Source organism: Nasonia vitripennis, chromosome 1 (assembly GCF_009193385.2).
Source record: "Nasonia vitripennis strain AsymCx chromosome 1, Nvit_psr_1.1, whole genome shotgun sequence".
In the NCBI taxonomy this organism is placed as follows: Eukaryota; Metazoa; Arthropoda; class Insecta; order Hymenoptera; family Pteromalidae; genus Nasonia; species Nasonia vitripennis.
Window position 1 is genome coordinate 30,754,843 of NC_045757.1, and position 26,659 is coordinate 30,781,501.

General features: G+C 44.2%; 1 protein-coding gene across 2 annotated transcripts in view; it reads left to right on the forward strand.

The window, feature by feature from the left end:
* The window catches only part of LOC100115265 (Krueppel-like factor luna), a 246,031-nt gene extending 219,804 nt beyond the window's left edge, over positions 1-26,227 (forward strand). For both annotated transcript variants that reach the window (XM_008210016.4, XM_032595939.1), the window contains 5 exons: positions 3,233-3,403; positions 3,686-3,931; positions 4,007-4,215; positions 4,302-4,549; positions 16,768-26,227. In XM_008210016.4, coding sequence (XP_008208238.1) covers positions 3,233-3,403; positions 3,686-3,931; positions 4,007-4,215; positions 4,302-4,549; positions 16,768-16,943 — 1,050 coding nt within the window. In that variant the 3' untranslated portion in view covers positions 16,944-26,227. The remainder of the gene's footprint in view (positions 1-3,232; positions 3,404-3,685; positions 3,932-4,006; positions 4,216-4,301; positions 4,550-16,767) is intronic.
* Positions 26,228-26,659: the final 432 nt, after the last annotated feature.

The window sequence follows — 26,659 nt, forward strand, 5'->3', positions numbered from 1 at the left end:
CTCCCTCCGACGATTATTAAAGCGGCCTACGCTCACTCCCTCTATCTCGTGTCCGTGTGGTTGTCCTCGCAAAATTTCACTTTAAATTTCCCGACCGCGCAATATCCGAAGCTCCACTCTTTCTCGGGTAATCCACTGTCAGTATGTCGTCGCGCTTTTTTAGCTTCTCCCTCATTTTTTTTCTATATCCACCAGCGGATGTTAAGGTATTTTTAGAGGGTCCAATTTTTTTTCGGACGGTATAGGGCACGTATGTTATATCGACGAATCGGATGCGTGAAATTGGGACGACGACGACGAGGGCGCTTTTTGCTCGTCTTGCCCGAGCGGTAATTTATGCATAGGAGCGACTCTGTGTGTCTGTCGAGTTTTCGTTTATATTCTAGTTGACCCACTTGGGTGTCCCCGGAGTTTTTAATAAAAGTAGTTTAAACGATAGATCCTTTCTCGAAATAGTATCCCTGGCGATAGAGAGGCTGAGAGCCTAAAATTTATTCGACTCATGAATAGTCGAAGCTCTTGCGCCGGGTCAGCTCCTGATGTGTAGCTTTTATTTTTTTAAATTTCCCTCATTACACCTCCTTTCTCGCCTGACTCCGAATACCGAATAACGATCGCGAAAAAAAGAATTCTCTCACGGTGTATACTCTCTCAATGCCCATTTTCATTATAAAAGTAGTCTGGTCGGAGAGAGAGAGAGAGAGAGAGAGAGAGAGAGAGAGAGAGAGAGAGAGTGCGAGCCGCTGGAAGTGCGACTCTTTTTTTCCCGCGCTCGCTCACCCCACAGTCCTTTCTGATTCAAAATAGAATTGAAATTCAAATTCGAATCCGCCGAATGACGCGCGAGCGCTCTGGAATATCATGGCCCGAGAATCTTCTGGATACACAGCGCGTACGCGTATACATGTATACATATATAGATTTACATGGTTAGAGAGAGAAGAAGGGCTGCTGGCAAGGGAGAAGCGAAGGGAGTGTAAGTGACAGTGCGGCGGCGTTACACTGATGGAAATGTGCAGTCAGGAGGCGTCGGAGGCGGTCTGACGTGTTTTTGATTTATTCGAGATCGAACGAGGGACGACACGGGGGTAAAATTCCCTTCGGCCCGCGATGCGCTAGCGTGCGCGAAACTTCTGCATTATTACGCAGTTTTGCCATTAGGTACGCGCCGGCCGTAATAATGGAAAGTGACATACGCTTTTGCGAGTGCGCTAGCGCGCAAGCTCTGTATAGGACTATGTACACTCGTGTATCGCCGGTCTCTGCTTATTTATTCTTCGGACTGAAATAGCTGCCGCCGCGCGGCTGCCGTTGGTCGAGGTGACCGCGACCCCCCTCGCGCTCTGTCTGTGCGGCTTTTTGTTGAGGTTTTGGGCCGAGAGTTGGAGCTTGCACGTGTGTGTGTGAAAAGTTTTTATTTTTGTTCTGCTCGTACTGTGTTTTGTGTATGTTCTCTGGTTTGTAAACCGCCGGAATAAAACGGAACTGTAGCTGCTGTATACAACGACGATACCGCGTGAAATAACAATAAAGATCGCGTTAGGTTTTTTTCATACGTTGAAACGTCGAGTTTCTCTATAAATTCAAATCCCCGAAGCGAAAAAAAGCTCTCGAGTCCCAAATCCCTAAATTGTCCGCCAAATTGGATAGCGTTAAACTGCAGGTACTACACGGAGGATTAGCCGAATTCGGGCAAGGATCCGCAGATAGCTCGGGATCTCTGCTGCTGCTGCACTGCTGCAGGTGACCTGCCCGAACCATAAAATTTCCCTCTAAGTTATAATAATGTCGTTACTCCGAGTAAGAGAGAGAGAGAGAGAGAGAGAGAGAGAGTGAGAGAGAACGAACTCTCGTCTCTCTTCCGCGAGCGCGAACTTTTAACCGTGAATAATGGAAGAGGCGCGCTTCAAGTCCAACGCGATTATTTCTCAAGAACAATGGAGAGTGAGAGAGGCAAACTTGATTCCCTCTCGCCTTTTTGTCTTTTTTCTCTCGAAGCCGCGAAAGGTGCGACTTTCTCGCGGCCGATATTCGTCTAATCGAACTTCTCCTCTTCTATACGCTGGGAGACTGCATTGATTAGGGATCGTTGGACCCGCGGTGGGAATGAATTTTTATTCGACGAGTTACACGTCGTCCAGCCGAGAGAGCGAGTTACACCAGCGAGAGCACAAGGCAATATCACTCGAAGGAAGCGCGTCGCCCCCTCGCGGCACACAATACGTCGCCGTAGACGACATAACTTTGCACACGCCTGCTCCTGCCCGCACGAGCAAAGTGCCGGCGAACTGGCACAGCCTAAAGGAGTGAGAGAGAGAGAGAGAGAGAGAGAGAGAGAGAGAGAGAGAGAGAGAGAGAGAGACAGAGGGAGACGCGAGGGCAACTTGGCTAACTTGCAGTTGTGTCGACTGCTAGTGGGCATAGTAGCTACTGTCCCGTGTGTGTATATACAGCGGCAGCCTGTGCGCCTCCTGCTTTGCTTTGCGGAAGCTCGGCCCGAGTAATTTCCGCATTGTCGTTAAGTTAATAGGTCCTCGCCCTCGGGTCCTATCTCTCTGTGTGTGCCCTTCTCTCACTCTATAGAGTCCGTGGCTGCATTATGAGTATGCATATGCGCCGGAGAGTATAGATCGATATAGGACGAATAAATGTCGAAGCGCTGCAGAGAGAGCGGTGTAGAAGGGAGGGAGAGTGTAATCATTCCGGTTGATCAGAGTTTCGCCAAGACCTGCAGCGTCGCCGGCTCGCGATTTTTCTTTGCGGAAGGATGATGATGACGACGTGAGAGAGAGAGAGAGAGAGAGAGAGAGAGAGAGAGAGAGAGAGACACGCCGGGCTCTCGGGGGGACCCATTGTGTGCGCGCCAGGGCTCTAGGGTTATATTGTGGATGGTCGGATTGGGGCTCCGCTGGCTGTTCAAATGCCGCTGTATACCCTTGCCTCAATGGCTCCCGTGTATATGCAGGAGAGGCTCTGGTAGCTCTGGGAGACAGTCACTGATGCGTGATTGTAAAATGATAGGGTAACGGAGGAAATTATCGCTGTGTGGGAGCTGGAATCGTTGTTGTATCAAGATAATATTTTTCGTTTATTTTACATACCATTTGTATACGCGAAAATACTCGTTGCTATTTGCACGAGATAAGCCCGTGCAGATAGAGAGAGAGAGAGAGAGAGAGAGAGAGAGAGAGAGAGAGAGGAAGCTAACCGAGATCGCTTTTGATGATTACAGACTTGCTACGAGATGGAAAGGTACCTGAAGGACGAGCCGAAGCTACAGTCGTACAAAAAGCTCCCCACGGAGCTCGACACGGCACCGTGGAATTTATTCAGGGCACCGCAGATCTGGACCGCCACCACGGGCACCACAAACGCACAATTCGAACCCTCGATCAAAATGGAGGTCAGTCTATGTATACGTGTACAGCAATAACGCTAATGCCTTTACGACCGCACTGCGAGAATCTATATTAGATGCGGGATTTCGCCTCGATAATATGAACATTTTATTTTTATTCATTCGTGGCTCTACTATATAGAATCTTGTATAAAGAGACGGCTCTTCCGATGTTGATTTAGTTTTAGACACAAGAAATACAGCGCGATATAGGTCAGACTTGACGGACACCCACACAAGCATATAATTATAACGATATCCAAACCGTTTCGAAAAATTTTGATGCAGGTGACGACGACAGCGGACGACAGAGAGACGCTCTGTCTGGAGGACATAAAGCTGAGTCCGGGCGATCACAGTCACAACGGCCGCGACAGGGATCTGCTCGACCGGCACCTGGACTCGCTATCGATGTCGTCGGCGAGTTCGGCGTGTTCCGCCCTCTCCTGGGATGGCTCGCCGTCCCTGTCCTGCAGGGCACTCATCCTTAAAAAGGAGCCCAGCGAAGACCTCGAGGAGGATGAGGAGCACGAGGTAAGTGGCATCTCAACAAAGTACCATTTTCTTCGCAGTATGATGACTAAAACGTTAAAACGTCAATTTTTCCAGGAGGAGGAGGAGGAGGACAGCGGCTGCGAAGGCGAGGGTCAGATCCTCACGCCGCCCTCGAGTCCAGAGTCCGGACAGGGCCACTCGAATTCGAGTCACTCGTCGACCGGCAGCTCGATGCTCGACGTCCACAATCTCAACCTTCACGGCGCGAACGGCAGGAGCGCGATCGTCAGGGTCACCACTGCAAACGCACAGAACGTCGCGAGGTGCGCATCCGAACATCGGGTTTTTTTATATACCATAGTCGAAACGAATTGTTTTTCTCATACGAATCGCCTTTTCTCCTCCGCAGATTGATCTCGGTAGCGACGAACGGCTTCCCAGCGGTGAGCGGCACGACGCAGCACAGCTCGCACGGCAGCGCGTCGGCGACGGTCGTCACGAGCGGCCACGTCAGCGTCAACAGCAGGCATCACGCGAGGAGTCACGAGCACAGTCCGCCCGACACGAAGCGCAGGATACACAAGTGCCAGTTCCCCGGATGTAAAAAGGTCTACACCAAAAGCTCGCATCTCAAGGCTCACCAGAGGACGCATACGGGTGAGTACTCATATACATCTGAAAAGCATCGAATTTTTATATCGAGAGAGCCCACTACTGCGATTAATCAGAAGAACGGAAAATCGATCCGTTTAAACCCCGGACAACGATTTTTCAGAAGTGCAAACACCCCCAAATCGCTTATCTTGCCTATAACGATGCATAATTAATCCTTAGACGACGAGGCCCTCTACCAGATTGGTATCTGCACCGACGTTTCGTTTCTCCCTCCCATCGCGCGTGTAGGACCTGCAGAGGAAGACAAATGGGGTATTAATGGCCAACCCCCGAATCGGCAGTAGCGCGTCGTCTCGGAGTGCCGAAATAATTCAAAGTCGAATCGCTCTGCTACGCCGCCCCTTCCTCCCGGTTCTATAACGGCTCGCTCGAGGATTCGTGGCTGCGCGTTTTTTGCGCTTACGCCTATCCGTCTTCGGCGCGCCGGGCTTTACTTTATGGTGGAAAAATGCCTCTCGATTCTTCCGAGAAGGCTTTTCTCGCCTTTGTTTGGCCGCTGTTTATCTCGACGTGAATGCGTGTGCGCCGCCTCGTTTTATAAACGTATCGAGAGCCTTCATTTTTTTAAGGGAAGGAAAAAGCTCGCTATCGACGCTTCCTAGAAAAAAAAAAATGCAAATCCAAACCTTAATATCCTTTCCTCCCTCTGCTGCGCGTACGTTTATACGTTAATTCGCGCACTTTTTCCCTCATTACTACTTCCCTTCCTCTCTCTCTCTCTCTCTCTCTCTCTCTCTCTCTCTCTCTCTCTCTCTCTCTCTCTCTCTCTCTCTCTCTCTCTCTTCCGGCGCGTTTCTGCCTTTGACGGGTCGGTGCTTGCGCGAAATGCAAATCAACGCGAGCGCGCGCGCTTATTCGAATTCGAGGTTAGCCGGCGGAGGAATAACTGCGGTGGCCCTTATACCTCTAAAGCCGCGAATTGCTTTACGCGGAGCGTTAAATAGGAGATGGCGCAGTAGGGAGAGAGAAGCAAACTGCGGAATAATGCATTCGCACCGTTATTAAAGTCCCGAGACCACTTATTGCCAGCTATCAATTGCTGCGGTTTCGAGTTTTATTCTCAACGCGCGCTCTCTCTTTCGCTTCGCTCCATGTATATATACTTTCTCCTTCTTATTTTTACCGGAACTGATTATCGCCCTTTTACTCTTTTCTCCGAGAGCGAAACGATCGAGCGCAATATAAGCCAACTCGTCCGATTCAATTTTCTCGCCGAACTCTCGAAAAATATAACTCCGAATTATCGCACAGCCAATAAAGAATTTCCGCCTCATCGCATCGAGGGGGTTAGCTAATTAATTTAGCGACGGGACTCGTTTTTGCTCTCTCCACTTCGAAACAACTTATCCCGTCGCGAAATCTCGCTCTTCGGTGTAATGCAATTCGGCGCCTTGTGTCGCGCCTCGCGATACAATCTGTTTGTGAGAGCGACGTCGTGGAAGTGAGAGAGGACACGACGACGTAATCGAAAAAGCAATGCTCGGGCATAGGGTAGGAGAGGCAGGACGACGGATTGAAAGAAAGTAACGGAGGGGACGACTTTGATCTCGCGTCCGCTCGAATCGAATTTCGGCGCCCAAAGGATCCTCCTCTGTATCCCCAACTTCTATCTCTCTCTCGTCTTTAAGGTCAGCAAGCCGGCAAACGAAAAGGTTCGTTACGAGTCCGTTGGGACGACGAGTCTGCATTTCTTTTCCCCTCTCTTTGTGTATCTTAGCGCGAGTTTTCGCGGATATTGCCCGCGCTTCGTTGCCGTGATTGCGAATTATCTGTGTTTGCGTAGTAACTTTCTGATAAAAATGCGACTTCTCGCAAAGTTTTCGGGTAATTAGCGAGAGCTTATACTCTCGGTATAAAACTGAAGATAATACGCAATTGGCTGGGCGGCATGAATAAATGACTTTCCGATGATGCCTCGGTCTGCTGCTTATTATGATCCGATTCTATTACACGCCTCTTCCTCATAATCACAGTATAGTTCCTTCCACTCCCGGCCGATAGCGCCACAATCTTTCAAAGTATAGGTAAAAATTCGCGCGACATAGGGGAGCGCCATGATGTTCCGCAGCCCGGCATCTCTCCTCGCGTGCTTCCTTATTCTTTCGCTTTGTGCCGAGCAAGCCACATGTGCTCTCACACAAAGGTTAAGTGTATTTTTCTAAGATTTTCTGGAAAGGACGATGGGCAGAAAACAGATGTGAAGATTCAGACAGCGATACTTCATCGGAGAGCTCGGGAGAGGTTTTAAGAAGGAAGCTTCGGAAACTAACACGAAAAGTCGAAAAGAGAAGAACAAAGAAGGAGAAGCGGCGAAGGCGACGTTACTCGAGCAGCAGTTCCGAGAATTCGAGAGGGGCATCAAGTCCATCTCGAGATTCCCGCTCTCGTAAGTAAATAATCTGCGTTCATCAAAAGAAGTTTTTTCTTTTTCTGCCAGGCTCTATCTGAGCAAATAAGCGAACGTTTTCGTAGGCGTTAATCTCGAAACGAAACCGCGAGCATCGCGAGACGCTTGAAGTCAAAAGGACGATCACAGCCATAAAACTCGGCGCTAACCGAGATGGATACTTAAGACTGGGCTGGGCAGGGACCTTCAAGATCTTCCAGTAATAGAGTCCTTAGGCGACGCAATCCGGCTACTAGCAGATATCGTTAGGGACGAATCAATTATCAGGCGTAGCCTTTCTATCGCTAACGTAAATTCAGCTCTGAAAGAAACTGTGTCCGAGACCAATATATCCGAATTTCTATTCGGAGACAAGTTGGAAGAAAGCTTAAAATCGGCTAAAACATTAAAAAGCACTCTGAATGAATTGAAACCCACAACTAAGCCTAATACTAAGGATTCAAAAAACTTGAACAACCCGCCTCGTCGTCGTGGCAAGGAGAACACGAAGACGTCAGGCGGGCAGACCAATCAGAAGCCATCGAGGAAATCCAACTACAACCGGAAATACGACAACCGCCAGAAGAACAACGAACATCGTCATCACGAGAATCGCAGATTCAACTGGAAACGGAACTAAACGACACGGTAGGCATAGCAGGTCGATTAAAATTCTTCCTAAATGAGTGGAAACAAATTACGACGGATTCCGTAATTCTATCTTGGATTGAAGGTTTCAAGATACCCTTTGTTTCTAAGCCGACTCAATATGCCATACCAAGAGAAAGAGACTGGTCAGGAAAAGAAACAGTCGATATTTTTAATCTAATTAAAGAGTTCGTGTAAGATTGTTAAATTGAAACTTAATCAAAAAATCAAAATTAGAGAATTCGCTAAAATCCTAGGTACGTTAGTGTCTTACTGTACTGCAGTAAACTACGGTTTTGTGTATACAAAAGCATGTGAAAGAGCGAAATTCTTAGCGCTTTTGAAAAATAACAACTATGAAGCAAGTATGTTTATAACGCGAGATTATAGAAGAACTAAATTGGTGGAGTAACATTAGGACAGAAACCAACAATCCTATAAAAAGATCCTCATATGATCTAGAAATCTTTTCTGATGTCTCACTAACAGGCTGGGGTGGTTTTTCCGAGGGCAGAAAAGTTCATAGATTTTGGACGGAAAACGAAAGTTCTAATTCTATAAATTATCTAGAGTTACTCGCAGCCTTTTTTGTTCTAAAAATCTTTGCAAATAATCGTAACAATTGCCAAATTCTGCTACGTATAGACAATACGACCGCAATTGCATACGTTAATAGAATGGGAGGCGTCCAATATGAGAAATTAAATCAAATTACGAAAGAAATATGGCAATTTTGCGAGCGGAAAAATATTTGGATTTTCGCTTTGTATATTGCATCAAAAGACAACGTTGAGGCGGACTTTGAGTCGCGTAGATTACAAGATAATACCGAAATAGAATTAAATTCGTTCTTTTTTGACAAGATCTCTGTAGCTCTAGAAAATCCAAATATTGATCTCTTCGCAAGTCGGAGTAATACGAAGTGCAAAAGATACGTCTCTTGGAAACGCGATCCCAATTCAGTAGCGGTGGACGTGTTAAATTGGGAAAAATGGTATTTTTACGCCTTTACCCCATGTACATTAATTTTAAGATGCTGAAGGAAAATTCAAGATGACGGTGCACGAGGAATCATGGTTGTCCCTGATTGGCCTCTATTTAATTTAATGATAGATTCTAAAATAATCAAATTTAAGGCTTCAGAAAATTTAATATTTCCTAGCAGAACCCAGAGCAAATTTTGGGACAAAGTTACCCTGGTGGCCGCTATCTTGTCAGGAAAGCGCACGAATTGAGAGGAGTTCCAGAGGAAGCGATGGACATCATGCTATCCTCTATCACAGACTCTTCGCAAAAGCAGTACGAAGCGTGCTTCAGAAAACGGTGGACCTTTTGCAAGAAAAAAGAACTGGATCCATTTAAGATCGACGTCCCGATGACTTTACAATTTTTGTCCGATCTTTACAATAATGGATCAGCTTCCAGCACGATAAACTGCTATCGATCAGCAATTTCCCTGCTAGTAGGCCCAGAAGTAGCACAGGATAGTCGTATCAAGAGGTTTTTTAAAGGCCTCTCGAACCTGCGGCCATCGAAGCCCAAATATGATACTACTTGGGATCCGAAAATTGTTCTCGATTATTTCTCCGCGTGTCCGGGTAACAGCCTTTTGGACCTTCAAATGTTAACAACCAAATTGATTACCTTACTAGCCCTGACTACGGGACACAGAATGCAGACGTTCTCTCTAATCAAACTAAGAAATATCGAGATTGGGCGTAAATTCATAGAAATTAAAATTCCCGATCGAATTAAGACGTCTGGTCGTAATCGTAGTCAATTCGTACTAATTTTACCGTATTATCTTAAAAATAAAAAAGTCTGCGTAGCAACTGCCTTAGAAATCTGGAACGTACTAAAGAACTAAGGGCAAATTTAAATTCCTTAGATTCGTTATTTTTATCTTATAAAAAACCACATAAAGTGGTAACATCCCAAACGTTAAGCCGTTGGGTAAAAAGTGCCCTAGAAGAGTGCGGTATAGATACCAATATATTTACAGCACATTCGACGCGCCACGCATCTACATCTACTGCAAATAGAAATGGCATTGATATTGATACCTTGCGCAAAACAGCAGGCTGGACAAAGACGTCCAGTACCTTTGCTAAATTTTATAATTTAAAATTAGTTAAAGATAAAGATGCGTTTGCGAAAGCTGTTTTCCATAAATAAGCGTTCTATGTTGCTGAGTCCAGTTATGCATATTAAGCTAATTAAATAAAAAAAAAAAAATAGTCTGGACTAAAATGACACTTAAATATAACCACCGTAACGTGCTTTGAACATCTACACTGTGATCATGAGGAAGAGGCGTGTAATAGAATTGAATGATTAAACGAACTTGTAAGTGACGTTCTATCATAATTCTATGAAACGCCTCTTCCGAAATGATCAGTCCCACCCAAAGACTCTTAATTCAAATGAAAATTTGGAAGTCCCTTAGATATAACGTTACGGTAGAGCTTTAAAGTAATGAGGAAGCGCGCGAGGAGAGATGCCGGGCTGCGGAACATCATGGCGCTCCCCTATATCGCGCGAATTTACAAGTAAGTTCGTTTAATCATTCAATTATAATTTATCAGAAATCGCAAGAGGCGAATCCGGTGTGTACAAGCTTCGCCAGCCGGACTAATTCCACTTTAATCAGCCATTAATAAGCGATCTTTGAGCAAGGGCACCGAGCAAGAGAGAAGATTAAGGCGTCCTGCAAAGCGAGCGAGAGGAACTCGCTTCGCCTTAATGCGGTAGCGTAAATATTGCAACTCGTACTTAGCATCAACGCAACCTGTACTTGCCAGCTTTTCCAGAATTTTTACTTATTCATATCGAAGAATCTTCCGCTCTATTTGTCGCGTCGAGTAACTATATATTTATACAACGATTCCGCAAGCGCAAAAAAAGAAAGCATCGATCGTCACCGGCGTGGCAGCGATTTCCAATTACAGGGACTTTCCGTTTTTAGCGCTTCGCCAAGCTCCTACTGTTCTCCCGGAGACTTTGATCCGCAACTGTGGTCCTCTGCAAACAGCTCGCGAAAAAAAGTAATCACCGCAAACAGCGAGTCTTTCAACTCAAGGTATAAGGTATCCGCAGGGAGAAAAGACGGGACTTATATCGCGCGCAGATCCTTTTTCGTTACAGAAGTAAAAGCGAAAAATTATCAGCTCGTACAAACTAAATTACGCGCAGTACAACAAACATTAATTCAACTGGAGCTCGCAAGCCATTCGAAATAATTATCACGACTTTCCTCGGGAAAAAACTCTCTCTCGCGAGCGCAAGGTTTCCGCAACAACATTAACTTCGCAGTTGATTTCTTCCCCGTAAATCCCGAGGCAGAGATACAGAGTAACAATAACAGAGCGAGAGAGAGAGAGAGAGAGAGAGAGAGAGAGAGAGAGAGAGAGAGAGAGAGAAGCTATACGGTATAGCGCAGCAGTAGCATCGATTCTCCTTTGGAAAGACGCTATATAGCGCTGAGTGCACTCGCGAGCGCGGTGCGCAATTGTGCAAAACTTAGTATAAACAGCTCTTGGCGCCGATAAAAAGTTTATACGCTTCATTCGATCCGCGCGAGCTTCCTTCGTTTGTTTCTCGCGCGCGCAGAAGTTGGCCGACTCCGATTCGTAAATAATGCCTTCTTTCCGCCCCTTTCTTCGGCCGCATGAAAGGAGCTTTCGCGAGAGGCGGGAATAAATAAATATTCCCCGCCGAGCGAGAGAGAGAGAGAGAGAGAGAGAGAGAGAGAGAGAGAGAGAGAGAGAGAGAGAGAGAGAGAGAGAGAGAGAGAGAGAGAGAGAGAGAGAGAGAGAGAGAGAGAGACAGACAGAGAGAGAGAGAGAGAGAGAGAGAGAGAGAGAGAGAGAGAGAGAGAGAGAGAGAGAGAGAGAGAGAGAGAGAGTGAAGAAGTGGGTTACACGCGGGCAGAAAAGAATTTCTGGCACACGCGCGGACCGCTCGCGACGCGTAAATATAAATGCGTCGTCGCGTTGCCGAGAGAATGCATCCACGCGCTAGCGCGATTGAACGCGTATCCTCTTACCTTCCACCGCAAATTCAAACTCTCTCCCAGAGTTGAACCACAGGCGCCTGCGGTTGGGTTACGAGCTTCTTCTCTCTCCCTCGACGTCTCGGCGTTAAACTTTACGCGTCGCGTACAACTTGCTGCCGCAATCCGCGACGCTTTTCCCGCGCGCGTGAGATTTCCAAAAAATTTTCCTCTTTATGCGAAAGCTCGAGTTATGTGATTTCGGCTCATTCTACCGCTGTGCGCGGGGTGTTACGTATTCAAATTCGAGCCGTAAATCTACCCCCTGGGATTTTAATCTTTCCTCCGAATCGATAAATCTCTCATTAACATTCCAAACAATAATCCGCACGTCGTCTGTGGAAAAATACACACGAACACAGGCAGATTGGGAGAGACGAGACCCGGCTAAATTGATCGCGATAAGCAAAGCAAATAACATTGATTTACGCGTCAGCACAGCGCACTTCCTCGAGAAATATCTCGCGCGCGCGAGAGGCACTCGGCGGCGGCGGCCGCGTTCGCGTCCTGAATCTTAAAAAGTATGGTAATTCCAAAGAAAATTTCCGAGCCAGCATCCCTCCGTGCTCTGTCTAACGCCTCTCTCGGAGTGAGCTGGCGAAAAAAAAAGAAAACAAAAAATAAAACACACACACAGTGAGAGAAGCGTAAATGATATTCCGATCTCGCGTCGTCGTCTAAGGGAAAATAAGCTTGCGAAACAGCGAAGGGATGTCGAGCATCGCGTACGCAGGATTTTCTCTCTGCGCGTCGAGAGAGATCCCATAAATTCGCGGGGGTGCACCACGTTGCGCTATATATCGCGGTGACGAAGCGCGCAAACTTAATAAAATGCAAAGGCGACGGGTACGAACGAGTTGCGGGAGAGCGGAGAATTATTCAGCGAGTCTCGTCGCTGCGGAGAGTGAGAGGGAGGAGCGGATGATTGTTCTTGTGAAATTTTGATAGGCTTCGTTGACTTATTGAACTTTCGGTTAATTTTCCACTGCGGACATGGAGAGAGAGAGAGAGAGAGAGAGACGTGCTCATTTACTTTTTAGCCAGTCGGGAGAAAGAGAGGTATTATACGCTTGACGAAGCGCGCTTATAAAGTATCAAAGCGACTCCTAAAAGTTTTATACGCAACACGCTCGTCGTTCGCCGAAAGATTCGAATAACCTCGCGCGAAGCTCGTCGACGAGTACGAGGGGTAAAACTTTATACCTGTTATACCTGGCTTTCCCTTGACCTCCTCTCTTCTCGCCGCGAAAATGCCGATACAGATGTGCGCGTGAATAAATCGCCGAGTGCTGTACGACAATACGCGTAATATTTTTCATATTTTTATCAATTAGTTGCTAACTCAACGCTTTTCGAACGAAGGCAGCTCGTTAATTACGAAATTCGCGCGTGTAATTTTCGCAGAGAGAGAGAGAGCTTGCAAAAAGAGAATAATTGTAATCCCCGCGTTACTACTTCAAAAAGCCCTTCCCCCCGGCTGTAGAGTAACTTATATCAAAAGCAGGGCCTTTCCACCGTATACCAAAAAAAAAAAAAAAAAAAAAAAAGAACGAGAGAAAAAGGAAAATCCTCACTCCCGACACCTTTATCCTCCAGCAGTGCCACATCGCCCGCGGCGAAATTCTCTCTCCCAGAATCTTTTCCTCAACCGTGGGTATAGCACACGCCCGTGCGCACGGCCACTACACTTAACTCGTCGTCGCATATAACCATGAAAGCGCGTTTGGTCGCGCGCCGGACCCGACGTTGACCGCCTCTCCTGAAACCCGTTCTCTCTCGCTCTCGTTAACGCACACACACATACCCATACAGCGGCGCGTATATTACGCGTGAGCCGTCTTGCTTAATATGGCTTTATTACGCGAGCGGCCGGGCCTGAACGAACCGCCGCCGGGGGCCATTATGCGGTGATAAAATGCGCGACGTGCGAGCATACATTGTATTATATCTGCGGCCGTAGCAGTCAAGCCGTAGTCGTCTCTCCCTCGGCTCTCGGTGTATAGCCTAGGCTGCGGCTCTTTCCGTCCTGTCTCCGACACGTGTGTCCATGTGTGTATATATATGCGGGGGAGGCTATGCGAGAGAGTCAGTATACGCTACGCGCGGCTTTGCTCACGAGGATATAGTAGTGTGTACGCTCGATTATTTTAGTCGCGTCATGCGGTACCGGAATGTGCGGGTTATTTTCTTTTACGGTTTTTTTATCCCTCTTTTTCTCTCTCGTGAAATTTCCGACAATTTCCACGACTGCCCTGGTTGCTTTGCATTTTTGGACGAGAATCAGCGAGCTCGAGATTCGCTGCTGTTTCGACTCGCGCGCTAAGTCCACTAACTTTTAGCAAAAAGAAAAAAAATATTTCGTATCATCCTCGTGAATTACGCAACGTGCAAATTATCCATTTCTCTCTCCCCCCCCCCCCCAAGAGTCGTCCAGAATAAACGAAGAAAAGCCCTCGACTAGCGCATAGTAGAAACAGACGAGCTCGGTAAGCCGTCCCTTTCCTTCTCTCTTTCGCACAAAAGGGTTGAGATCCGGAAAATAAGGGAGCTAGGTGCGGGGGCGTTCCCGCACAAAGGGTCGGGGCGCGAAAAAGCTGCACAGCCAGAGAGAGAAAACGCATTTAAGAGAGAAGACGCGATGGTGGTCGCAAAGGGGATACAAGTGCGACGACAACAAAGACGCGCGCGAGCGGTCGGCAGTTACTAAACGAAATTATTATATCGCTCGGGGGTGAAATTGCCGGCAGCGGCGAATTAAAAATTGAAAGGGTCCGGGAGGATCACGCGCCGTAATAATTAAAACGAGAATGGAAAAGTTTCTCCTTCTACCTCCTCCGCCGCGAATTCCTCGAGACGTATAAAACTTTAGTCACGCTCTCTCGTGAGAGAAGGAAAAAGTAGAAAGTACCGCGTGTACTAAACCACTTCATACGCGTTTCGCGGCGGCCTTAAAAAATTTTCTCCTTTCGCGCGCGCATACACAGACATTCATTCTCCTCTCGCGCTTGCTTTTTATCGCGCCACGTAGTCCTGTCCTAGCTATTTATTCAGCAGCAGTAGCTCGTCCTCTTTGACTCGGCGCCGAAGAGACGAGCATTTCTCCGAGAGAAGAAGAAGAAGAAGAAGAAGAAGAAGAAGAAGAGGGATCTCTCCTGCTCTTGCTCTCTCCGACGCTCTATTTTATATGCACGTGTATACACTCGCGCGTTGTATTTTCCGGGGAGTCGCGTGCCCGGAATTTAGGCTGCTGCCGGCGTCGTTGGATTTGCTTATGCGTCGCCACGTCCGGGTCGGATTTGTCGCCGTCGAGCGAGCGAAAGATGCCAGAGAGCTCGGAAATAAGGCGGCGGCGGCACGAGAGAGACTGACATCTGCGACTATCCTTCTTATTTTTCCGTGAAACAATTTCGGCTGTACCAGCTATACTATAGTGTATAAATTTCGCGCCTAGACGAACAGCCGAATTTTCCCTCCGCCGATAATAGCGCGCGGAATTTAGGATAGTTTTAATGAGCGTCCGTTGGAAAATTTCAGCGAAAAAGTTCGAGCCTCTGTGTGCGTAGAACGAAAGACTTTGGCGGGGACTAAAAATTTAATTTGCAAAGCGCGTTCATTAAACTTTAGCGTCGACGAGAGAGAAAGAGGGGGCGCGCTCGCTTTTGCGGAAATTCGATTATTTTAAAGCGATTTTCTTCTCGCGTCGCTCTCCGTAGGGGTGAGGGCAATTCCATCGATCAAGTCATGAAGAACGTTATAATTGATCGTTATTGACGAGGCTCGTTACGCGCGTGTCCGAGAAGCTTCCTTTTTTGTTTTTCCCGCGTTTTTTTTTAAATTATTTTATTAGTTCTCGGCGGGGTGAATAATCGATTTTACCGTATACGCGACCAGAGCTTCGTTATGCAGTCGAGTTGCGCGTAATCGATTGTTTCATTAGCGCTTTTCTGAAATAATATCGAAGTTTACTGCCGTAACAAAGTTTGCTCTCGTTGAAAAATTCATAAAATTCGTTCCGGCAAAGTGCTTCAACGCTGATTGCATCTGTCGCACGCTGTATTCCGAAAAATCAGTAGAAACGATCTCGTTTGGTCAGACGCTCGAATTAATGCATGTACGTTATTCGCTTAGTACTAATAGCAGCAGCAGCAGAAGCTGACATTGTCCATAATTACAATCCATCAAGCCATATCCATCTCCGCATAGGAGCGCAGAGCCAACCCACAGTTCTCAATCCGACGAGCCATCAAGCTATCGGAATAAAAGAATCGAATCCTATGATCGAACCTCAGCTGTAAATCCATCTCTCTCTCTCTCTCTCTCTCTCTCTCTCTCTCTCTCTCTCTCTCTCTCTCTATCTCTCTCTCTCTCTCGCTCTCTCGCGAACGTCATCGCTTGTCCCTCGGAGCTAATTGAAAATGCGTCCGGTGTACATTCATCCTCCTGCTCTCTCTCCTCGTCCTCTCTCTCTCCCTCTCGTTGCCCTGCCTAAAAGCCAGAGCCTGCTCGAGGCAGAAGTCAATCTCGGGCTAACCGCGTTTGTTATTACGAGCTCGATGAGCGATATGCGGTTTTCTCTCTTTCCTATATAGCCTGCGCGCGCCACGTCCCCGCATTAGCCTCGAGCTTTCAGAGCCATACATATACACACACACGTATAGAGCAAGAGGGAGAGAGAGGAGGAGGCTCGAGTTCCCTCGGCTTGTTAAGCGAGGCAGTAACGTCGCGCCACAGGTGGTGACCCCGACTCTCTCTCTCTCTCTCTCTCTCTATCTGCATTGTCTCTCTCACTCTCTCTCGCTCTCTTAGCACTCGGCCTCATCAACGTCAGCGGCCTTCCACAATGTCGAAATGGATTATTTACGGCTTAATAATGCTCTTTGGAGTCACGGAGATATAATATGCCGTTGCAGCGAAAAACTTGAGTATACTCCCGGAGTTCGGCTTGCGTTTTACGAGCTGGTGTCTATCAAGCCCTTGTATATTTTTTTGTTTTGAATTCAAAGTATTTCTCTATAACTGACCCATTTCGATCACGCCTCTCTCGATATCAAAATAATCGTAGGCAACTCGAATGCAATACTAAAACCGAGCATCCATCTGATTTAATGTTCACAGGAGAGAAGCCATACAAGTGCAGCTGGGAGGGCTGCGAGTGGCGATTCGCTCGCTCGGACGAGCTGACGCGCCACTATCGCAAGCACACCGGTGCCAAGCCGTTCAAGTGCCGGCACTGCGACCGCTGCTTCTCGCGCAGCGACCACCTCGCCCTCCACATGAAGAGACACGTCTAACGCGTCTCTGCCAGCAGCAACAGCAGCAGCAGCAGCATCCTTCCCCCACATGCAAGCTCGACGACCTCGACTAACGACGACGATGACTAGTAGCAGCAGCAGCAGCCCCAGGAGTTATTCACGGGTTCATACGCGATGCCACGCGTCTGCGTTGTACCGAGCTATATAGCGCGAGAGAGTCGAGTTCGAGGTCGACGCAGGCCGAGAACCAGAAGACGCGCAATGTACCGCGAGATGTGTGTATGTGTGCATGTGTTTGCAATTACGTGTGTGTTATTATGTAATAATAATAATTATAGCTGATGATATTTTGGCTATACCGTCAGAGAGAGAGAGAGAGAGAGAGAGAGAGAGAGAGAGAGAGAGAGAGAATGAGAGAGAGAGAGAGAGAGTAAAAGAGTAAGCGAGCCAAAGCAAGCTCAAAAGCGCGCGCGCGATCCTGCTAATGTGATGGATTGTTGTTCTTCGAAAATCGTGTGTTTCTGTTATGTATCTCCATTGTAGCTGAAGAGAGAGAGAGAGCGATATTCAGATTTAACTATCTAGAGCAGAGCAGAGAAAAAAAATAAACAAAACACAAGTAGCTAGGACGAAATGATGATTACGATGATAACTCTTTGTTGTGTGTATCCCTCCGACAGAGACATACGCGGTCGCAGCCGATCAGATGTTGACGGAAGGCGAACGCGCGAGCCGCGTCGACTTTGCGGGAGCGTCAATCACTGCCAATACAAGTCGCGCTGCTGAGCAGAGAGACTCGTCAAGACGATGCTATAATAGAGAGAGAGAGAGAGAGAGAGAGAGAGAGAGAGAGAGTGCGAGAGCTGCGCGAGAGTGTCTTCGCGTCCAATTTGCGAGAGCTGGGGAGCGAGAGATATATGCCAAACGCGCGTCGCGCTATGCACTTACGAGAATGCGTTCGCCGGAGAAAGAGAGACAGTGCAAAGACCTCCTCGCTCGAAATTTTCAAACGCGACGCGAGAGAGGCGAGCATTTCTCTCCCGTGTAACAATCCCCACGGCGGCTCGTATATTATAATACACGTTATACTACGCGCAACACACAGTGAGAATGACAATTAGCTAGGATTTCGAGTCTTTTTTATATAAATACAGTGAGTGAGCGAGAGAGAACGAGAGAGAAAGAGGGCTGGATTAGAGCGAGACAGAAGCTGCGCAGGTGGCTGCAGAGGATATAAAAGGTTAGTGGAACAAAGAGGGATGAGAGAGAGAGAGAGAGAGAGAGAGAGAGAGAGAGAGAGAGAGAGAGAGAGAGAAGAGCGACGCGCACATACAGACACGCTGCGGACGAAAAAAGCAAGGAACAACGCGAAGCAAAGAATTTTTCTATTGTTCTTTTACACGTAGATGACATTGTTCCGGGCTGCGCTCGCGTGTTGACACAATCATTTATAGCGGAGCGACAATAGAAGCAATTTTCAAAGCCCAAAGCGGTGCCAAACGTCACACACTCACACATACACATATTATCGGGGTGCACGCGGTTTTGCGCTTCTTGCCGAAAGGGGGAGAGAGAGAGAGAGAGAGAGAGAGAGAGAGAGAGAGAGAGAGAGAGAGAGAGAAAGAGAGAGAGAGAAAGGGACGCGCTAAAATTTTAATGAAAGCGAGCAGCCATGCCGAGCCTCAACCCTCTATATCTCTCTCTCTCTCTCTCTCTCTCTCTCTCTCTCTCTCTCTCTTGCTGGGCGTCCGTCTGTTTCAGCGCGATCTTTATGGGCTGTTTGTTTTGATTTTTGAAATGGATGCGGTAGTTTTTCGAATCGCACAAGAGACAGTCGGACGCGCGTTTGCGCGGAATCGCGCGCTCGAAGGGATTTTGAGAAACATTTTTTTGTCTCTTTTCGTAAAAGCTTTTCTTTTCATTCTTTCAGTCCCGAACCATTCGCACGCAGTTTTACGCTCGGAGGAGATGTTTTTATAACGCACATAGGATAAAGAAATCGGCATACAACGAATCGACTCCGAGTCCCTTCGAGCGCACGATCGGCAAGAGGCGCGACGACCGATCGCGCTATGTGCAACAAATCGAATCAATCATCCGAAAAGACTAGCCCGAATCGTCCGATAATCAAGCTATCATGCAAACCAAAAGGAAGTATATAAGAATTTAGATGCAGAACAAGTAAATAAATATAAAAGATACAAATATTCAGTGGCCAAATGAACGTGAATTCGAGCGTGCGCGCCAGTTTATAAAGAAAAAAAAATGAAAATAAGCGGCGAGGCTAGTCCTTGCTCGCGAACCCGTGGGATCATCAATAATTCCGCGGCAGTCTCGGGTGCTTTGTGCTTGCGTATATAAGTATATGTATACCATACGCGTGATAGACAAAACAAAAAAGGGAGAGACGTACAGTGCGAACGTGGACTATGTGCGTGAATGTGTGCGAGCTATGTTTTTTTCTTCTTAATCTTTATTTTAGTCGACCCATCGAACAAACAGAGGTATACATGTAGTGCATAGTAGAGGGTGAGATTAAACACGAAGACATTCCGCTGTAACTCGCGTCATTCTTACGTATCGTGTAGTAGTCGTGCGCGGAAGGTTATATAACTTAAAAACACTGAGCAAACTGAAATGATGGAAACAGGGCAACGCCAACGTGCGTCGGTTCTCGTACCTTCGAGGCCTAAAACCAGACGAAACAGAATTAACAAAAAAGTAATATATATATATATATATATATATATATATATATATATATATATATATATATATATAAATAAATATAGATAATATATCGAGAGGGAGAGAGAGAAAGCGAGAGATAGAGAGAAGGCGTGATCGTAAGATGTATAAAAGAAAAACAGAACCACAGGAATAGTAAAAAAAGTAATGGTGAATGAAGAAAGGCGTGCGCGATCATCCCCGATTACGCGATCGGGCGACGATCGCTCATCCACACAATCTTCCAACCAAAACGAGTCAGTCTACTCACATAGTCACATAGTCACTATTAACGCCATCGACAAAGAAATAAAAATAGAGCGAGAAAAAAATTATTACGATGATAAATGCAAACAAATACATACGAAGAATAAAAAATAAATACAAACAAACACCGATTTCATAGTAGGCTAGTGTTTTTAGGAATTTTATACAGGCATGCAAAGATAAATATTAAATATATGAAAACAAATAAAGCAAAGTAAAACACGTTTAAAAGTATAAATAAGACAGAAAAATAAATGGCAGATCCAAACGTATCTATATATGTTCTTAGCCTGCGTACATATAGAGCCAAAATCCACTTTAAAACAAAAGAAATAAGGAAAGAATAAAAGAGAGAAAGAACCGATCGTTCGTTTCTCGTTCGAAGGATCATCGCGACACGACGATTTTTCGATGACGACTACGCGACGACGATATGATGAATGATTAATTATTATTATTACCGAAAGAGGTGGTACGCGAAGCGGGTGCGGAGATATAAATAAATAAATTAAATTAAATGAATAAAAAAAATGATTAAATAAAGTAAAGTTATCGATTAAAAATAAAATAAAATAAAATAAAGCAAGTAAATAGGGCCGCGCGTGCAACGGCTGCAGTCTTTCGTTTCTTCGTATTCGGGGAAAGTGCAACTATCTATTGTGCAGTTTTATAGGAAAATCGATCGGTAGCTGTCTTCGAAGTTCAAAACGGAGAAATATGGATAGAAAGAAGGGGAAAAACTATGATTGAGAATAATCCGACCGAGGATTTCGGATATATCTGGGAGTCCGCGTGTCTCGAGGATAATCGATAAAACAAAAGACTTTTTCACCGAGAAAGAGCCTAAGACGATTTCAGAAAAAAAATTATTACCGAAATTACTTTAAGATTCTTTATAGTAGTTCATTCGCGATGTCCCAGGCAATCCAGAGGGTCGTAATAAAAAAAAATAATGAAATTAAATAAATGCAGAGTAAATGAGAGATAATAGGAGAAAAGCTGCGAGAGAAAGAAACGTTATAGATGCGCGCGGTGGACGACGTGTATAGTCTTTCGCGCACACGTGCGTGTATATGCCGCGACTAAAAGAAAATTCCGTACCTCGTTGTGTATACATCATCTATTTGTATAATTGTGAATAAACGGTATAAAGGCGTATGATAATGTGATTTGTTATACGTATGTTTTAAAATGAGATATGAAGAAAGAAAGAAAAGAAATAATATAAAGACACATTACATTACAATATACACAGAGTGAAGCAAAACAAAGCAGAAAACAAATAACGGCGTCGGAGACTTCGCGCGAACCGAGTATGTAATTTTGTACTAACAGAATAGAAACAAAACAGAAATATGATAAAGAAAAAAAAAATAACAAAAAGTAAATGATTATTGATAACCATGTGTGCAAAAGGGAGAGGAAAGGGCTTTATTATATTAAATGACGCAGCGACACCTTTTCAAAAGGGGAAGAAGTGAGCCTCGTGCAACGAAAAATAATTTAGAAAAAAGACACTAATTTAAAGCTACACAAAGAAATACAAAAAAAATCAAACGCGTAATATAGAGGGGATTCTATCTAACTAACAAAGAGTGAAAATCAAGAGACGCTGATGGTAAGATTATGTTCGCGAGCTTCGCTGCACCGCAACCATCATCACACTTTAATCTTCTATCCCTATGTATATTCAAGTCGTTATATCTTCTCCCACATCGTTTCGTCCATCTATAACCGTGTTACCTCCTCGTCCTCTGGTTCGTCGATCGTGCATTCAAAGATTAAACTTCAAAGATTCTCTCTTGTGCCAAAACGTAGCTTTCATTACAAAAGAGTAGCGTTTGATACATTTACAAATTGATACAATAAAAAAGAAACGACTGCATCGCCTTTGCGTTCTCGACACTTGCACTTTAATTTGAGGATAACTTCTCTGAGTGCGTCCATCGACGAGTCATTCCAGGCGGTAACGATCCTCCTCTCTTTAACCACACACACACACACGCACACTCAGCCACTCCTTTCGCTTGTATACACTATTTTATACGTCGCTCCTTTTTCTCGCATCGTCGGAGCCGCGTGTGTGTGTATCGATCATCTCGAGCGGGAAGTTCTTCCTTGGAGAAAGAAGAAAGGAGCCGGACACACATCTCGCCGTTTCCGATGTAATAACCGAACGCCATCCCTTCTTTTTACTGTAAATTACCCCTTAATTCCCTTTACGCGTTTCGTGATGCCGCTAGGCGCTCGCGCGTCCGGGGATCAAAAAGCCAAGCTTCTTTTATATCGCGCGCAACTTTTTACGACTTCGGGCTCTCGCGGGGGCCGATTTTTTTTTTTATATCTTTCGAACTATTTATTTCGTTACTTTGCTTTTTTCCTCTACTTTTAGTCGCGGGAAAGACCTCGACAGATGTTTTATTTTTTTATCGGTATTTTTTTCCATCCTGCGTATTATTACTGTTTCATTTTTTATCGCAACGGGTTTAATCTCTCTTCTTTCGATCCTCGTAACAACTCTTTTTTCGATCCTCGTAACAATTATTACTTTCGTATCGTAATGCACGTCATCGAGCACAGTTACGATAACGCGCTGATCATGTTTATAAAGCGGCCGTGGAATTCAGTATTATAAAAATGGTTGTTTAGGAGTCTCGCCGTCGGATTCAAGCACAAAAAGTAGAGAAACGAAACAAGGAATTGAGGTGTACCAGTTTCACGTATGATGATTGTCTATTCAGAGAGCACAGGTGAATAAGGAGTTTCGAGTGCATATGTATACGCGCAAGGCCTATTCACTGGCACTAAAGCGAAACAACAAAATAACACTACGAACAAACATTTTTAGCGGAAAACAGACAAAATACGCGCAAAACCGAGTTTGCTACTAGCTTGAACGCAAAACTTATGAAAAAAAAAATTATGAACAATCGAGCGAGATGGACTAAAAAACACAACAGAAAAGTGATAGCTTGCGCATTTCTTCTCACGTAAGGTCCCGCGATAAAAAGCGTAGCAGCAGATTTATTCATTAAATATTGTATACACTACTCTTTCTCGATCCCTGTCTCCGATGCATGAGCCGATTTTTTTCTCCTTTTTCTATACGTCCACTGATTCTTTTTAGCGATTTATCCCGACAAATCCGATGTATTTTATCGATAACGCTTGGCGAAAGCACACCGCAGGTGAGCATATGATGATGGATCACAGTAAAGTTCAAGCGCGCAGACGACGCGATCTTTTAAAGTCACCTACCAAAGATTCGTACAACATTGTTTATTCCATAGCGATGTTTTCCGAGTTTAAAAGAAAAGATGAAAATTCATTTTATATACTATATTTTATGTTGTTTTCTTTTTTAAATCTTATACGCATACGTTTTCTTTTTTTTATGTTACTTCTATTCAATAGGATGTATATGATTGTATTATTGTATATTATTATTAATTAAAGAGTAAAACTCGCGCGACGCGTGCATGTAATCGTTGTTTTTAAATAGTAGCGCTATTCTCTTTTGTTTCTCTGCAACTTCCCGTGATCTTCGTCGTGTGGGGGAGGAGAGCAAACGAAAAAGAAGGCAAACACACACAGAGCGGAAACCAATAATAGTTGAAAGAGAGGAAACTATATCGAGGTGATGATCCTTTCTCCGAGTTTTTTGCATAAGAAAACCAGAGTAGAAAAAAAGTGTTCTCGCAGTAGGAGACTGTCTCCACGATTCTTATTAAGCATTTGTAATGTGTGCAACTGAAGAGCGCAAGTGCGAGTGACATAGAAGTATATGTGAAACTTTAGTGCGTGTTGTGTGTAATAAGCAAAGAGCGCGCAAAGATAGATGGGAAGAGAGAGAAAGAGATGAATAGAAAAAAAAATAAAATCAAATTTTTGAATGTCTATAGGAAAATAGAAAAAAAAATTTTAAGAGATATAGAAAAAGGAAGTGAGTGTGATTATTGAAGCAAGGGATACAAGTTGAATATATTCAGATTATATGATTTTTACATAAATTATTGACTAGGGCTAACGCTTATTATTGTCATTGTCATTATTAATTATTAATTAATTATATTATACGATTATTATTGTAATTCTCATTATTATTAACTCGTTATCAATTCTGTATTACCACTCTAAGCTGTTTAATTGTACAAATAAATTAATTAGATGATAAATTAATTGTAAGTAAGCTTAGCTAAGTAAAGAAAACCTCTTGTCGCTTGTAAGATCAATGATTAATTATTATACGACTTTAATAAAAAAGAAAATGAAATAAAAAATTACGAAAAAATTCATTAAGCTGTTATTAGCGCGAGGAATTAAAAGAGGCGAGATAGACGAAGAGATAGAGCGAGGGAGGAGAAAGAAAGAGAGAGAGAGAGAGAGAGAGAGAGAGAAGATGAGAGAAAAATTATTATTGTCAACCGACGCCAAATACGTTCTTCCGCATTTCTTCGGTGATTATTCGTTTTTAAGAGTGCACGATAAAGGAATTTCTTTATAGCGAGGAGAATATATGCGAATGAAAGCGAACGAACAAAAATAGGGGAAAGCGAAAATATTGCGAGGAACTGAGGCGAGTAGAAGAATAAAAATGAGAGTAAAAGAAGATAAAAAAAGTGGGTCGGTGCAAATTGTACATAGCGATGATGTTGATATATATATGATGATTATTTCGTAAGAGAATTAAAAGAAAAATAAGAGAGAGAGAGAGAGAGAGAGAGAGAGAGAGAGAGAGAGAGAGAGAAGGAAGGTTATATCTATTATTGTAAGCTCGCTTTTGAAGCTTCGATGTCGTTTTACTTTATTATTTATAATTGAAAAATAAGACAAAGTCGTTTTTAAAGTACAGGATTATTTTTTTATGAAAGAAAAATGAAGATTTTAAGTTCACGAACACACACTCCGCTGTTTCTTCGTGTATTGCGTATTATATATGATATAAATACCTTTGTAAGGAAAAAAATGAAGTCTTATCTGTATGATTATTACATATTATATATTGTTTCTCTGTAAATATTAGCGATACGTGACGCGCTTTCTGAATGACATGCTGGAAGAAAACGAAACAAAGAGATTGCAAAAATCTCCATGCAGTTTTGTTCGCCGCTTCGAGAAGCTTTTCATGAATATTAAAAGACGAAAAAAAAATAATAATATTCTCATCGCAGCGACACGATCACGTTCGCGTATATACTTTTGTTTCTTTCTTTTTTCTTTCTCATACAGACACGGTTTTTTGGATAGAGCGAGATAAGCGAGAGATTGCTCGAATTCGCGGCGATTGAATCGTAATTACGTATAGCACGCGGAATGATAGACATTGTTGAGAAGTTGCATTAGTTAGAGAATTAAAGAAAAAAAATGTAATGATAAAAAAGTACAGAAAAAAAGCTTTGAAAAATTCCTTCGCGAGTCGTCTTACCTACCTTCGAGAACCCTAAGTGTAAGACCGCGAAAAAGCGTTACGAAAGGAAAGAAAAAGGTTAGAAAGAAAAAATATTAATGTAAATGAGCGGGGAGGGCGAACAGAGTATAAGATTATAGTGTATGTGTGTGTATACGCGTGCGAGAGAAAGATGTGTGAGAACAATTCCGGGGTGTCCGTTTTTACGGTATTACTTTTTTCCGAATATTCCATTAGAAAAGAGAAAAACGTAAAAAAAACATTACAAAATAACAACTGAAATATACGAAAACAACGAACGAACGAAGCTTTTTCTTCCTCTTGGATGCTTGTGCATATATGAGCGTGAACGAATTGTCGAGGGTGACGAAAAGTATGCGACATTTGACAAGAAAATGTTTTAAAAAAATACGAAAAAATGTGTGTAGGCGTACAGCGCGCGTGTTTCTTTCCTGTCCGAAGAAGCTTCGAGTGCTAAAAGTGCAAGGTGTACACAAATACAAGATTTTTTAGATATCGACTGTAATAACGTTAATAAAACTTGCAATTTCTTTCCATTTCGACTACTGCAAAAAAATATGTATTAAATAAAAAATTACTAATAATCATAATGTTCGTTACCCCAGACAGAGCGATGTCCCTTTCTCCATCTGTTGTTTTCGTATGTGACGACACACACACGCATGTATATGAGTTTCTCTAACTTGTTGTTTTTCATATTATAAGCGCGGCAGCGCCGTATCCTCGAGCGAGCGTCGTAATTTTTCGCATTCTCGTCTGTGTGTACAGTGCGAGTGGGAGAGAGGGCGAGCTTTCACCCATTTATGCATTTAAGCGAGAGAGAGAGAGAGAGAGAGAGAGAGAGAGAGAGAGAGAGAGAGAGAGAGAGAGAGAGACAGAGAGAATGTACGAAGGATAAATAGTAGCAAAAATATAAGAGCCAGGGGACAAAATTTTTGAGAATGTATGATTATTACGAAAGATTCGTTGCTTTTGTACGATGCGACACAGTGCTGATTTCTTTTCTTATGGAATTTATATAAAAATTGATGTACAATATCTAAGTTTAAGTGTAATTTTTTGTTTTGTTAATAAATGTGAAATTTACAACAAAAAACAACCAGTCACTGAATCGACGTTTATTTTTTACCTTCGATATTTACTTTCCACTATATAAGTATCATTCTTACACTGTACACTTAAATATTACACATCGTATTTTCTTTCAGGAGCCACAAGCGATCATCTCGCGTCAGCAAAAGAAAAACGAGTTTTTCTCTCCGGAAAAGAACGAAAGGAAAGGAAGAGACGTAGAGGAAAAAATTAGGGTATAGAGAAAAATGTAGAATTCGCG